Raw genomic sequence first — 16,031 nt, forward strand, 5'->3', positions numbered from 1 at the left:
CATCTTCCATTTAGAACTGTTTTTCCTTGTAGCCATACACATGGCACATGCAAACAGACAAAGTAACAACATAGAATTTCTATTTTGTCCTAAACAAAAAAATTAATTTTAATATATTATCAGTAAAAATTTTATACGTGTATTTAATTGTATAATATAAAATTAATAAAAATAATTATTTTTTATATTTTCTTAAAAAATGCTATGTGATGATGCATCAAAATTAAACACCCTAAACAAATGTTATGTAAAAAAGTACAGTTTGTGGTGAATCTTAATTTGACACGAAAAATATATAGATAGAGAAATGAAGTTTCAAACTAAGTACGCGTACATAATGGCTACAATGCTACATTAAGTCAAGAACATGATCATAGTAAGCATTCATATTGGGACCATAGCTGATAGGCCATACTATTAATTATAATGATTAACTAACCCAATCAAAGAGGCGAGAACACAACCCCATAATCACGTCTTCTCAAAATTCTCTTGACTAAAGACCTTATTCTCTTCCTTCTCTCTGTTCCTACTTGTTTCATCAAGTTTCTTCTCAGGTTTGTTTCATCTTTTACTTTTGCTCTTTCATTAATCTTTTGTTTATTTGTTTTGGATACCCTTCAATTATGAGTTTGTTCTCTGTGTTTGTTTCTATTTTCTCCTTTTCAAAGTAGCATTTTTTGTTTACTTTTTTGTAATATTTCGTCTTGACTCTTTGAGGAATATATGTTAGTTGTTGTTACTGTTGTTAGTGTATATAGGTAGGCTTTGGTTTCACTAACAAGAACAATACCATCTTGTATGAACAGAACCTCTTATAATCTGGTTTTAGGTCTGGAATTATAGTTGCAAAATTGGTGCTTTTGGTATCAATTATGAACATTTTGTGTGTTATCTGTTATAGAAAACCATGAATATACTTTGTTTTGCCTTTGATTATTCTTCAAGATCTTTGACGCATTTTGATGGTTTCAACTTTCAACCAGGCTATTATTTGAAGCTGTTGATACCATTTGAAATTAGAAAGCTGCTTTCTGAGAATTACACTCAGTCATGACCTGTTTTCCTTTCTTTAGTAAGATCTCATCTTCAGCAAAACAAGAATCACATCCAGAAACTGATGAAGGTAACTTAAATACATCTTACAGCAAACTACATTCACCTATATCGAATTGGAATAGTTCATGCGGATTCTCAGATTCGATTTAGTTTCTCAAGCTGCTGTATTGTTAACATATCTAGTGCATATTGTCCTAAAATAGTAAAATCCCTGAGGTTTGCTAAAATTCATTGTGACACCCCTATATTTGTTCAGTTTACACTAATGTCACTTTTTTTAAACAAATATAAGGGTATTGAGTATAATAATACTTAAATCTTGGGTTAGATCAATGTAGTTTTTTTTAAATAAGGGTAAAATTTACCAAATATACTAGGAAGTGAGTACAATTTTACCCAGATGTCTATGATATTTTATATTGAACAAAATCTGCATATGCTGCTAGATTTTAATTGAATATCATTGTGAACAGATTTGTCTGGTCTTCAACATGTTAGACTTTACACATACAAAGAACTAAGAAATGCTACTAAGGATTTTAGTCCAGCCAATAAAATTGGAGAGGGTGGTTTTGGTTCTGTGTATAAGGTAATCTGGACCACTTCCAAGTATTTCTTGAATCATTATTTATTTATTTCAATGAGATGCTAACAATAGTTCGTGGATGCTGATAATCAGGGACAACTTAAAGATGGAAAACTTACTGCTATAAAAGTTCTTTCGGCGGAATCCAGACAAGGGGTGAAGGAATTCTTGACAGAGATTAATGTGATCTCGGAAATTGAGCATGAAAATTTGGTGAAGTTATATGGTTGTTGTGTGGAAAGAAATAACAGAATATTAGTCTACAATTATCTCGAGAAAAACAGTCTCGCGCAAAGTCTTCTAGGTAACTGAATTTTCCTTTCAGTTGATTAACTTTATGTTGGATCGACCGTTTATCTCTAGTCGAAAACTATAACTTAACTGTTAGGAGTGCAACATTACTTCCTTAGTTTCTCAAAACTGAATCTATCATAAGGGGAAGTTAAGAATAAAGGACTTCATGAAATTAATTTTATTACTGTTAGTCTGCTAGTAGCAAGTCATTGATGCTCAAACTTACTCTAATGCTTTTCTAATCATTTTTCCCCCTTCTATTCAGGTTCAGGTGATCACACTAGCCTTCTCTTCAATTGGCAAACTCGATGTAAAATAAGCATTGGGGTCGCGCGTGGGCTAGCATTTCTTCATGAGGAAGTAAGGCCTCATATTATTCATAGAGATATAAAAGCAAGTAATATTCTACTCGACCGGGATCTTACTCCCAAGATTTCAGATTTCGGTCTTGCAAAGCTTATTCCAGCAAACATGACTCATGTCAGCACGCGTGTAGCAGGAACACTGTAAGTATCATAATTGGAAGACTTTGATCCTTTAGCCTCAGTTTCTCAGTATTTACATTTTAAAAAAATTCAATATATGGAAATACAACACTACCAGAGTTCTTCATAATGGAAAATTCATATGTTTCAATTAAATTATTGTATGTGCATATAATCTTCTTTAAAATAATGATTTTATTTCAGGTTTTTAACTGTTTATTGTTCTGTTCAGAGGTTATTTGGCACCGGAGTATGCAATAGGCGGGAAGCTGACACGAAAAGCGGACATTTACAGTTTCGGTGTCCTCCTTGTGGAGATAGTGAGTGGAACATGTAACACAAATTCAAGATTACCTATGGAAGAACAATTTCTCCTAGAAAGGGTATGGATGTCTCACATTGCTTAATTGCATTGGATTGTAATCAATAATTCTGAAAATCACTTTGTTTCTTCAAATCTTTATCATTCATTTTCTGAGTACTTACATGAATTGAAGTCCCTAAGATAAAATATTTGTGCTCGTTCTCCATATTTACTAGTTAAACTCCTTATTTGTTCTGTAATGCTTGCACACTTTTCAGTGTTATATGTGAAAGTATAGTGTATAGGTTAATCCAACCCATGACTAATTTCTCACGTTACCTAAAGGTTAAGTAAAAATATGAATGGTAGCAGAGTTATCCTTTAAATTAAAATGGAAAATGTAGAAGCTTTATAATTCATCATGGCGTAACTCATCAGCCTATGTTAGTCTTAATTACGATATTAAAACATCATCTTGATCCTTGAATGATTAGCTCGATGACAAAATAGTCCTTCAAAGATTGATAATTTTCCCATGGTATCCAAAAGATTAAATTCAGTGTAAGTGATGAAGACTGTTTTGTTAGAAAACTAATATTTGGAGGGTCAAAATAGGGATTTACTTAGGACTATAATGAAACATCATAATATGGTTACTCCTTGATAAATATATTGGCATTCACAGAATTAAATGACTATTTGTTGAGGAAGATCTTTGTAACTTGTTCATAATATGGAACAATGGAACTGCTATCTTTACATTTTTATTTTCTGGACTGCCAGGTTTTTGAGTTTCATTGCATAGTGTGATCTTATTTTACAGCATTATACAAGATTGCTGGACCTTCTCTCTAATTTTATCTTCTTCTTTTACAGGCATGGAATCTGTACGAGCGAAACGAATTGGTCGCACTCGTAGACATATCACTAAACGGAAAATTTGACGCCGAGCAGGCCTGTAGGTTCCTCAAGATTGGCCTTCTTTGCACTCAAGACTCCCCAAGGATCCGGCCTTCGATGTCTTCGGTAGTCAAGATGCTCACCGGAGAAATGACTGTCGACGACAGCAAGATAACAAAACCAGCCTTAATTACTGACATCATGGACCTTAAAGTTAGAAAGAAACAGGAAATTAATAACTCTAATATGAAGACAACATCTACATACAACACAAACACATCTTCACAGGGTAGTGCTACTAGCACCTTGTCATCACCTCCTTCTACTGCTGTAATTACTTCAACCTTCACTGCAAGATAATATCAAAGCATGTAAAAAAACATTAATTAAGAGCTTTAATTTGAAAATATTTTATTTTATTTGATGTGCCTTGTGTATCCCACTATCCTGCAAATTTTGCTGCTTTTTTAATGTTTTTCTTGTTTGGACTTTGGAATAAGAGCTTTCACAAAATGTACTGGCCTTTAAATATGGACGGACTTGTATTCAATTATAAATTTGAATCCATTTTTATGTAGAAACAAAAAATTTTGAAAATAAAAATTAAAATTTTGAAAATCTTTGTTCAAATTCTAGGTATATTTCAAAACTTGAAAACACTTTTTGTGTGTGTGAAAACACTTTTGGATGACAATGGAAATTGGAAGGAAAGAAAAAAGAGTGGCGTGGGATCTACCCCCAAGTTTTTTCTCTCAAACTTGCGATGAAAATGGATGATAATTCTAAAATGAAAGTCAAATTACTAATTTATCCATGATGTTAAAAAAGGCAAAAGAAAAATGAAGGATATTAATGTAATTTCACTCGGTTATGATTTTTCTTCCATCTTTTTTGTCACCTATTTTCTCTTCATTCAAACAACATAAAAAAAATCAACTTTTTCTCTTATTTTCTTTCCTTTCATTTTCTTTCCTCCTATTTTGTTTCCTTTCATTTTTTATCTTCTATCCAAATAAAGTGCAAGTGACTTTAAAATCACAGACTAAACATTTTTGTTGTTTTGCATTCCTTTTTCAACGTTGTTGTACAAATTCTCAAATCTTATGGTTGTGACTTATCAAAACATAAATACATTAAACTTATGTATATGAACCTTTGGTCATATTTTTTACTACAAAATACATATTTTACTATACAAACATAACAAAAAATAACACTAGAACAAAAACACAAAACTGTAGTGCAAATTTTTCAAGAGAATTAGAAGAAATAAGATAAAGAAAAAGGCGCGTACAAAAAATAAGAAGAAACAAGAGGGTATGTACTATAATAAGAATTGATTGGAGTTGATTACTAAAAACTTTTTATAACCAACATGTTTGTTATATATAAATACATATTATATTTGTATAATTGTGGAAAGGGTGGTGCTACTGTGCTGAAACTTCTTTTTCTCAGTAGATACTGGAACGAGTTGGTTGTGTCGAGAGAAGGACGTGTGTTGTTGTCGCTGCCAGAAGTAGAGATAAGAACTAATCGAATCAGGAGAGGCAAAACCTGTCCGAGCTAATGCAGTGTGTTTACGCTATAGAATGTCATAATTAGCATGAATTAATTTGTTCTTAATTATGCTAACAATTGGGTTGGTCTTTTTTGTTGAGGTTGGATTCTTATTTTTTTTCAAGTGGCTTAGACGGGAAGTGTGTATACTTGATCCAAGCAAGTTTGGCATAAGACCTTTTAAGGATAATAATAATAATAATTGAAGATGTGGTGAGGAGGGGGTGTGTATGGCGAGTCCGAAGATTCGACCCGGTCCCGAACACTTTAGGAGCTAATTTGGTGTAATTTTATCGGGTTTAGGGTTGGGTAAGGTCTCAAAAATAGACGGGTCATTATTTCGGGTCGAGTTTGGACCATAGTTCGGGTCACCTGAACTCGGCCTAGTGGTCTAGTTATCATACACAATTAATATTTTGTGTTATTAGTGCATGATGAATGATGGCTATTCTTATGTGAAATTTAAGTATTGTAAACTTTAATATTTTGTGTTATTAGTCGTTATAAGACTATAAGTTAATGTTTTATATTTAAAATGCATAATACTTTAGACTAATGCAAAATATTGTGTTATTTGTATTGATTTAAATATTTGATGTTATTAGACAATATTAGTATTGATTATGGTTATGCTTTAATTTTAGAGAATGGTTGATTCTTGTTATATTTTTTAAGTGAATTTTACCATGTTAAATAATGGTTGAAGTATTAGAAATTTGGATATTTTCACATGCTAGCTTACAAGAAGGTATCAAGGTAATATAATGTTAACGGTCCGATTTTCACCTGGTTTTTACCCGGTATAATCGTGGTCCGAAAGTGTATAGGTTTTATCGGGTTTAGGACCGGGTTCGGATCTAACAAATAGGCTCGGTATATATTTTGGGCTGGATCTAAGTCACATTAAACCTAATTTCATCCGACCCATAAACACTCCTAGTGGTGAGAGCTAGGACTTTATTTGAAATAAAACTCACATCCAAGAGTGTCCCACCTTCTTTTTATGAAGTAGGCCAAAAAAATAAAATAAAAGAATTTGTCATCCTGCCTCATTTTTAGTTTTTTATCCATTATTTTACCCATCATTTTTAACATATAGATATTTAATGTTTATATAAAAGTTTAATTTCAAATATATATTTTTTAAATTTGTAATGTAAATAATAGTTTTTATGTTTAACTATTTTCATTTTTTATATTCATACAACTAAATATTAAGTTGTTAACTATGTGCATTCAAATAAATATGTAAATTATTATTATAAATCCTGAATACAAATTTTATTTTAATAAATATATTAAAAAATTTTAATATATGAATTAAAATAAAAATTTAATTATAATAAATTTTTTATTTTAATTCATACTTATTTATTAGGTATATATTCGATTTACTGTGTATATCTTATGCATAGTAAATTAAATCAGCTTGATTCGATTTATATGTAAATGCCTAAAAATCAAGTTTATCTAATTCAATTTATATAGATTTATTTAGGACATATATATAACTAATTTTTATTTAGAACATGTGTATAATTTTAGCTTCCAATCAATTTATTAACATAAAAAGATCCTTATTTTTAAATCTAATATATATATATAGAGATAAGAACTAATCGAATCAGGAGAGGCAAAACCTGTCCGAGCTAATGCAGTGTGTTTACGCTATAGAATGTCATAATTAGCATGAATTAATTTGTTCTTAATTATGCTAACAATTGGGTTGGTCTTTTTTGTTGAGGTTGGATTCTTATTTTTTTTCAAGTGGCTTAGACGGGAAGTGTGTATACTTGATCCAAGCAAGTTTGGCATAAGACCTTTTAAGGATAATAATAATAATAATTGAAGATGTGGTGAGGAGGGGGTGTGTACGGCGAGTCCGAAGATTCGACCCGGTCCCGAACACTTTAGGAGCTAATTTGGTGTAATTTTATCGGGTTTAGGGTCGGGTAAGGTCTCAAAAATAGACGGGTCATTATTTCGGGTCGAGTTTGGACCATAGTTCGGGTCACCTGAACTCGGCCTAGTGGTCTAGTTATCATACACAATTAATATTTTGTGTTATTAGTGCATGATGAATGATGGCTATTCTTATGTGAAATTTAAGTATTGTAAACTTTAATATTTTGTGTTATTAGTCGTTATAAGACTATAAGTTAATGTTTTATATTTAAAATGCATAATACTTTAGACTAATGCAAAATATTGTGTTATTTGTATTGATTTAAATATTTGATGTTATTAGACAATATTAGTATTGATTATGGTTATGCTTTAATTTTAGAGAATGGTTGATTCTTGTTATATTTTTTAAGTGAATTTTACCATGTTAAATAATGGTTGAAGTATTAGAAATTTGGATATTTTCACATGCTAGCTTACAAGAAGGTATCAAGGTAATATAATGTTAACGGTCCGATTTTCACCTGGTTTTTACCCGGTATAATCGTGGTCCGAAAGTGTATAGGTTTTATCGGGTTTAGGACCGGGTTCGGATCTAACAAATAGGCTCGGTATATATTTTGGGCTGAATCTAAGTCACATTAAACCTAATTTCATCCGACCCATAAACACTCCTAGTGGTGAGAGCTAGGACTTTATTTGAAATAAAACTCACATCCAAGAGTGTCCCACCTTCTTTTTATGAAGTAGGCCAAAAAAATAAAATAAAAGAATTTGTCATCCTGCCTCATTTTTAGTTTTTTATCCATTATTTTACCCATCATTTTTAACATATAGATATTTAATGTTTATATAAAAGTTTAATTTCAAATATATATTTTTTAAATTTGTAATGTAAATAATAGTTTTTATGTTTAACTATTTTCATTTTTTATATTCATACAACTAAATATTAAGTTGTTAACTATGTGCATTCAAATAAATATGTAAATTATTATTATAAATCCTGAATACAAATTTTATTTTAATAAATATATTAAAAAATTTTAATATATGAATTAAAATAAAAATTTAATTATAATAAATTTTTTATTTTAATTCATACTTATTTATTAGGTATATATTCGATTTACTGTGTATATCTTATGCATAGTAAATTAAATCAGCTTGATTCGATTTATATGTAAATGCCTAAAAATCAAGTTTATCTAATTCAATTTATATAGATTTATTTAGGACATATATATAACTAATTTTTATTTAGAACATGTGTATAATTTTAGCTTCCAATCAATTTATTAACATAAAAAGACCCTTATTTTTAAATCTAATATATATATATATATATATATATATTTTTTTTTTTTAGTTTTATTTTCTTATAAATTCACTATTCTTTTAAACTTTTAATGATTCGTTAATTACGTTGTATTTACTGTGCTCTTCAAATTTTTTATAAAAAATAAAATATCAAAATCATCAAATTACAAAATACTACCAAAAATTATTTTTTCTTTTTAATTCCTGAATATAATAACTTTAATTACGATAGCATATTTTATACAAATAAAATAAAGTCTATCAGATAATAATATTTTTATTCCTAAATATAATTTAATTCATTATTAACATGAAAAATTAATTCTAAAAATAAAAAATAACATTATTAGCATGAACAATAACAATGTAATATTCAAAATTAAACATATCAAGCTTTAATTATTATTAGGGATAAGTACGATTTTGGTCCCAAAAGTTTTGTGCCAGAATCGAAATCGTCCCTCTTCTAATTTTCGATTTAAAATCGTCCTTAACGTTTTTTTTCGTATTAAAATCATCCTTTTAAATAAAATTTTTAATTTAATTCCTAAACTACCCCTATTTTAATATAAAAAAATTTATATAAAATAATTATAAAATAAATATAAAATAAAAAAAAGAAAGAAAGGGGGATACAGAGAAGCGGGTGGGTGGGGAGAGAAAGAAAGAAAGGGGGGAGAGAAGGGGGACGTCATGCCGCCCGCCGCTTCTTCTTCTTCTTCTTCTTCTTCTTCTTCTTCTTCTTCTTCTTCTTCTTCTTCTTCCTGCCACCGCACCGCCGCCCGTTTCTTCTTCTTCTTCTTCTTCTTCTTCTTCTTCTTCTTCTTCTTCTTCTTCTTCTTCTTCCCGCCGTCGCACCGCCACCCGCCGCTTCTTCTTTCCGCCGCCGCACCGCCGCCCGTTTCTTCTTCTTCTTCTTCTTCTTCTTCTTCTTCTTCTTCTTACCGCCGCCCGCCGCTTCTTCTTCTTCTTCTTCTGTGAATTCTGTGAATTGGATTTTTTGTGAAATTTCTGGATTTTTAGTGAAATTTGTTGTGGAATATTATTGTTGCTGATTTGTTGATTTGTTGCTTTTTGTTTCTGCTTGTGTTAAATTTGTGCTTGAATTTTTGCTTCTCTGTGTGGAGATGGAGGTGGGGGGTGGGAGTGGGAGTAAGGGAAGACGGGGAGGGGGAGGGGACGTGTGGGGACGCGGGGTGGGGGGAAGGGGGAGACGGGGAGGGGGAGGGGACGCGGGGTGGGGGTGGGGGTGGGGGTGGGGGGAAGGGGGAGGGGGAGGGGGAGGGGGACGGCGGCGGTGTTGGTGGTGGTGTTGGTGGTGGTGGAGTGGCAGTGGGTGTTGATGATGATGATGATGGTGATGATGATGTTGATAATGGTGGTGGAGTGGCAGTTGGTGGTGGTGGTGGTGAAGGAGGTAATTATGTTGGTAGTGGTGAGGGTATTTTTGTCCAAAAAATTAAAAAGACGATTTTAATACGAAAAAAAACGTTAAGGACGATTTTAAATAAAAAATTAGAAGAGGGACGATTTCGATTCTGGCGCAAAATTTTTGGGACCAAAATTGTACTTATCCCATAATCATTAACATCACAAATTAAATAATCAACAACAAAAATATAAAAATATAATTTTTTATTAACGTGAATTAAATAATATTAAACACCAAAAATAGAATTTTTTTAGAGAAAAAGACAAATAGGTCCCTGACCTTTTGTCCTGCGGACATTTTTGTCCCTGACCATTGAAAAATACTTTTAAATTCCTGACCTTCACAAAACTTGGACGGATTAGTCCCTCCGTCCAAATGCCTCCGCCAGGGACTGATCCGTCCAAATGCCTTCGTCAAGGACTGATCCGTCCAAGTTTTGTGAAGATCAAGGACTTAAACGTATTTTTCAATGGTCAAGGACGAAAATGTACGCATGACAAAAGATCAGGGACCTATTTGTCCTTTTCTCTTTTTTTTATTATCAAGATAAAAAAATCTAAACACATTAAACCTCGGCATGGTTAATATCACAAAAAATAGAATATTCAAGCGGCACAGAAATGACCACCTCAACAAAAAAAATCTAATCCAAACAAATAAATATTTTTAATATAATAATATCACATTAGACATACGTAATTATCCCAACTTCCAACTCCTCAGTTAAACTTTTCTTTGCAAATGCTGCCATGGAGCAGCTTTTGTGTAGGCGTGTGCTCTCAACATTAACACGCGTCCATCAAAAACTGTGCCAAACACATTTTATTACCTGCTAAAATTAAAGGACTTTCAACCAACTTGGATTGGTCGAGTGGTCAGTTCACTTGTCCGCTTAAGCAAGTGTTTGGAGTTCGAATCCTGCCTTGTGCATGCAACAACCCATTGGCCAGCAGCAGATCTTTAAATGGAACTCAGACCCGCGAATGATTAGTCCTTGACCTGTCGGGTTGGAAGATACTGTGGTAAACCAAAAAAAAAAAAAAATTAGAGGACTTCCAGCACGATAGCAATGGTCTTGTGGAAATACAAATCTAACTACATATTATACAAATGGAGAATGCTAGGGAAACAATGACTATTTTGAACAACATGAACAACTACCAATCAAATAAAAACATACTACACCTCTAAATTAATCATCTAAATTTTAATATTAAAATAACCATCCGTACACTAGTAAAATAAACATCCAATATATCTATTATTTACATTGTTTAATATTTTCATTGTCTACCTACACTTTTCCTATACAAATCTTGTACTCAACATTGATTAGGGTAGAGTTATTCCTCCACACTTGCTGCTCTTCACTTCTTGTCTTGTACAATAAAGATTCATTACATGGATATGAAATGCTACAACTATATTCAATTTAAAGTTTGAGAAAAGCCTAAAAAATTAAAGAACAAAATATCACAAATCAATAAAAATAAGAGATCTCACACATATAAATGTAAATTTTTTATGGTATAAATAGTAGAAACAAACTTATATCCACTACGAGATTTATATTTAATTGAGGGAGTTTTTTAATAGAAGTTTTTAAAAACTTTCATAATACATTTTATTTATGACAATTTCTAAAACTTTCCTTAATAATTAATTGATAATTAAAATTTAAACTATCTCCAAAAAAAAAACCCCTCTTTCTTCTTAGTTTTCAAAGAATGGCACCAAGTCAGAGGGCGGAGAAGAGAATGGTGACAAAACCCTAAGTTTTTCACCGCCGATTTTGCTGCTGTTGCAGTCGTCGGTTTTGCCGCCATTGCAGTCGCCGGTTCCGCCACCGTTTTCGCCACAGTTGTTGCAGGAAGGTTCTCAATTGAGCCACCTCCTCTATCAACATTATGGTTTCAGATCTGTTTGCTCTGTAGCTACGGTTGCCGCTACAGTTTCTGCCGCCGCAGCTTCCGCCATCGTTGCCGCTGTAGTTGCTGCGTCAAAAGCTTCTGAATCGAGCCACTGTTTTAGATTTGTTTTCTTTTCTTCTTCAGTTTTCATTTGTTTTCATGTGGAGTGATTCCTGTGGTTAAAGTTCTCTGATTCCACTTAGTTACTAGATAAAAGCAAAGCATTTAATTTACTGAACTATTTTATTTATGTATCTTCCATTTTAGTTCTTTACTCTCCAAATTAGATTTGACAGAAGCTGGTAACTGGAGTTAAATTTTGGAGCTGATCACTTTCTTTTCTTTTTGTTTTTACATCTGTATATTTTCTGAAATCAGATTATAATACATATTCAAGAAATGTTCACATCAGAACAAAGTTAAATATTCACATTTTTTAAAGTGATAATTGTAATATTTAAGTTTTTTTTTTTTTAATAATTTGAAGGGTATGAACATTGCAACTAACCTGTAATTGTTTATGCTTTCTTTGTAGCTTCAACATGAAAACATGTCTATAGATATTATAGAAGTGATCTGAAAAGAATAAAAAGTGAGTTAAAGATAATATCTGAGAAGATCTTAGTACCATAACTGAAATTTCTTTTCTTTCTCAGGTGAAAGCAATAATAACATCAAAGAGCTTAATGCTAAAAACATAATGCAGAAAACAAAGGTAAGATAATATTAGAATAGCACTTTAACATGAAAGAATTTTAGTAGGATCAATTAACAAACTTAATATTATGATTTTTAGGAAAAGAATCTAATGGATTCCAGAAAGAAGTAACAATTCTCCACAGAGTCTTCAATAACTTCTATGACTTCATCATCATGTTCATCTAGCATGTCGTCCCTCGAGTTCAACAGGACAATTCAGACCGAATCGCTATCAACCGGTCGAATCAATGTTCCTGAAACCTTGATTTCTTTTAATTACTCACTAGTTAATAATTTGCAATAATAGTACAGTGAGAGGACAGTTGAGTTCCTATTCAATATTCATAGTTATATTTGATAGTCTTGTCAAATTATTCTTCTGTGGAAAGGAAGAAAGAAAGGAAATAGTGAAATTATTCATAGTGAAGGTGTTCTAATTTATTCTTTTAAATTATCGTTTATTGATGATTTCTCTTAAATTACCTTAATGCTCAGAGATTGGTGTGTATCTTTCCAATATGTTTTATTTTCCAAACTTTACTCTTGACTTTTGTCTTGTTCTTTTGAGAGTATCCTTTACTACAAATGTTTCTTTTCTTGTTTTCATGGTAGTTTATGAGCTTTCCTGTTTTATTAAATCTCTCTTAATTAGTATTTTGGTTGATGCTATTAAATATGTAAATTTGCAATGATTCTGGAGTAATCTGTTCTTCAAATGTTTCTTCTACTAGCTTTGGGTGGTGGTATATTATATTGTAAAAAAGAAACGAGTTCAATTGAAAAGAGTCAACCTACTGCACTTAAAGAGAAGAGATTTCGAAAGCCTACTCTTAGGTACATTGAAGAGACTTCAAATTCAAGGTCAAAGGAAAAGGTACCAACTGTTGGTACAAAAAGAAAACATTCAAGTGCCTCATCATGTGATGAGCTTCATATAAGAATTAAAGCATTAAGAAAGATTCGAGTTGAGAAGTCTAGTAATGGAATTAGTGATGTGACAATCCCAAAGTTGAAAGCTTGTAGGGGCCGACCAAAGAAAGAGGTAGGGTTTTATCTGAAATGAATTTGCCTCATTGTGCATTCCTCGTGTCTTGCTTGTTTCCAAGCGGGTCTTAGATCCATTGTACACTATTTCTCAATTACAAGATCAATAATCACCTCTAGTTTGCTCGTAATTCTAGAATCTGATATTGTTATTAATGCACGATATTCATGAGTAATTCATTCTATATCTGCTTTTATTACTGGACATTATTCTTTTTCATTTAATAAGGCATTTGTTTTTGTAGAAACTTGACGATGAGGAGGCATTTTCCTTGGATTCTGAGGATAAATGTTTGACACCAAAAAGATCTAAAAAGAAAGATCGGAGAAAGCATCAGAGGATGTGGACTCTCTTTGAGGTTATTAAGTTGGCTGATGGCATATATGAATATGGAGTTGGTAGATGGACAAATAAAAAGAGGTTTTCATTTTCATCTTCAAGCTATCGAACACCCATAGATCTCAGGGTATTTCACAAAGCCTTGTCTATTTCAATTGTTTCCTTCTTTGCAAACCTAGAGTTTCTAGTTATTTAAAGTTATGATATCATATATATAATGTAACTTAATCATATTGACCAGTAGAATAGATCAACAGAAAGCTATTTGTCTTGATACTGAGAGTTAGAATCTTTAATGCTTTTTGGAAAGGTCTTCAAGCTCATGTTTTCTTGTAGTTATTCTTTTTTTATGCTGACTTTTTGGTTGTTTTATACTTCTATTAGCTTTACATAGATTCTGTTTAGATTGTGTTAGATAAATCTAAACCTAAGAAAAACATTGAGGATGATTTTCAAGGTAAAAGGGTATTAAGGTAAAAATAAATTTTTAATTTGAAAATATGTAAATAAGATGAGATTAATGAATGATTTGAAATTAAAAATAAATAAATAATTACAGAGTTTGTGAAGGTTTGAAAATCTCACAAAATAGTTAATTTTTGTTAAATTAAAAAAATAATTTGTGGAAATTTTAAACTGTCACAAAAGTGATTTAAAATTGTCACAAAAGTCCAATATAAAACTTCCACTAAATACACACCCCTACTAAATAGATTGTAAAGATTTTTAAAAATTTTCACAAAAGACTTCGTGGCACTTCAAATTTTAGAGGTTTTAGAAATTCCCTATAAATTATTTGGTAGGGATTATAAACCTCTATAAATAAGAGAAAAAATTATCATAAATAAACAAAAACTTTGTAGTGATCAATAAAGCGTGTTCGTATGGTCTCCAATTCAACAAACACTTCGTTTATGTCATTGAGGCTCTATTATAACAATATTTGAAGAACAAAATTAATATTTTAATTAAAAAATTATTTCAAGCATAATAATTATACGATGACAAGAAAAATGTTGAGTTGTCATCAAATTAAAGAGTTAGCAGTGAATATTTTAGAAAAATATTTAAAAATAATAAGTATGAAGCATGCATGGTTTAGATCTTTAGAAAGTAGTGCTTGTAATAAAGAAATAGGTATGATATTTGTAATTATTACCGGCTTGTTCTTCATGTGTGTGTTTTGTAATAAAGAGATAGGTATGCTATTTGGCTGAGGATTTGATTGTCAATTAAATGTTCTAATAATAAAATATATATTTTTTTAAATTTTTTAATAATTATTAAATAATTTTTATTTAATGTTAACTACAATTTAATTTTTTATATATTATTTAATTATTTTCTATTTTATAAATTATTATTTTATTATTCATCTATCATATTTATTAGCAATTAGAAACAATAACAACAATGAAATAGATCTTCTATTAATCGTGACTTTTATATATATTTTGCAATGCGAATCAATGAGGTTTTTTTTATACTTGATCTATTACATTTGAAAATGCTAAAAAAATCGTGTTTTTTAGTAATTCAATCAATTAGACGTACAACACAATCGATTGAATATGTCACGTTTTTTCAAAATTCAATCGATTTGAATGGTTACACAATCGATTGAATTGTGGTGTAGAATATAAATTTTTTCTTATTCAATCGATTGTAACTACTCAATCGATTGAATTTCACAAAGAAATAAGGGTATTTTCTTATTCAATCAATTGGTATGGTATCACAATCGATTAAATTGTGCTGTAGAATGAAATTTTTGTCGTGGCTAATGTAAGACCCAGAACTTTTGAAAAGTCTTATTATGATCAAGTCTCAAATCATATAGTTATTTATAGCCTTAATTTCGGAAATCATTTTATTAAAGATAATTAAGGCAAGTTGTGATTTATTGAATTTGAGACAAGTTATGATTTATTATCCAATTTTACAACTATTGGATTATTTTCTATATTTAAAGTATAAGGTTGATAGTTATGAAATAATAAGAATTTTATATGATTTGGATTTGATAAGTAATATTTTAAATATTATTACTGCTATCTTGAAAAATGAAGAAAATTAAGTATATTATTTCTAATTTTTAGATTTGGGCATTTTATTGAAAATAAAGTGTGAAATTGATGAGCAAATAGTATTTTATGCACTATTATTGTTGAATTAGAATTTATTTCTAATTAC

At 30.7% G+C, this 16,031-nt stretch overlaps 2 protein-coding genes across 2 annotated transcripts; both read left to right on the plus strand.

Moving 5' to 3' along the window:
• Positions 1–322: 322 nt before the first annotated feature.
• LOC107614185 (cold-responsive protein kinase 1) lies at positions 323–4,052 on the plus strand. The gene is made up of 7 exons (XM_016316418.3): positions 323–557; positions 987–1,126; positions 1,533–1,648; positions 1,739–1,949; positions 2,205–2,445; positions 2,657–2,807; positions 3,605–4,052. The coding sequence occupies exons 2-7, from the start codon at positions 1,054–1,056 to the stop codon at positions 3,986–3,988; spliced, it is 1,176 nt and encodes a 391-aa protein (XP_016171904.1). The 5' UTR covers positions 323–557; positions 987–1,053; the 3' UTR covers positions 3,989–4,052.
• A 9,117-nt stretch (positions 4,053–13,169) lies between these two features.
• LOC107611117 (uncharacterized) lies at positions 13,170–14,243 on the plus strand. Its single transcript, XM_016313078.3, has 3 exons — positions 13,170–13,496; positions 13,744–13,965; positions 14,223–14,243. The coding sequence occupies exons 1-3, from the start codon at positions 13,170–13,172 to the stop codon at positions 14,241–14,243; spliced, it is 570 nt and encodes a 189-aa protein (XP_016168564.2).
• The last annotated feature ends 1,788 nt before the right edge of the window (positions 14,244–16,031 follow it).

The sequence above is a fragment of the Arachis ipaensis genome, chromosome B8, assembly GCF_059453495.1.
Source record: "Arachis ipaensis isolate K30076 ecotype BB chromosome B8, ASM5945349v1, whole genome shotgun sequence".
Taxonomy (NCBI): domain Eukaryota; kingdom Viridiplantae; phylum Streptophyta; class Magnoliopsida; order Fabales; family Fabaceae; genus Arachis; species Arachis ipaensis.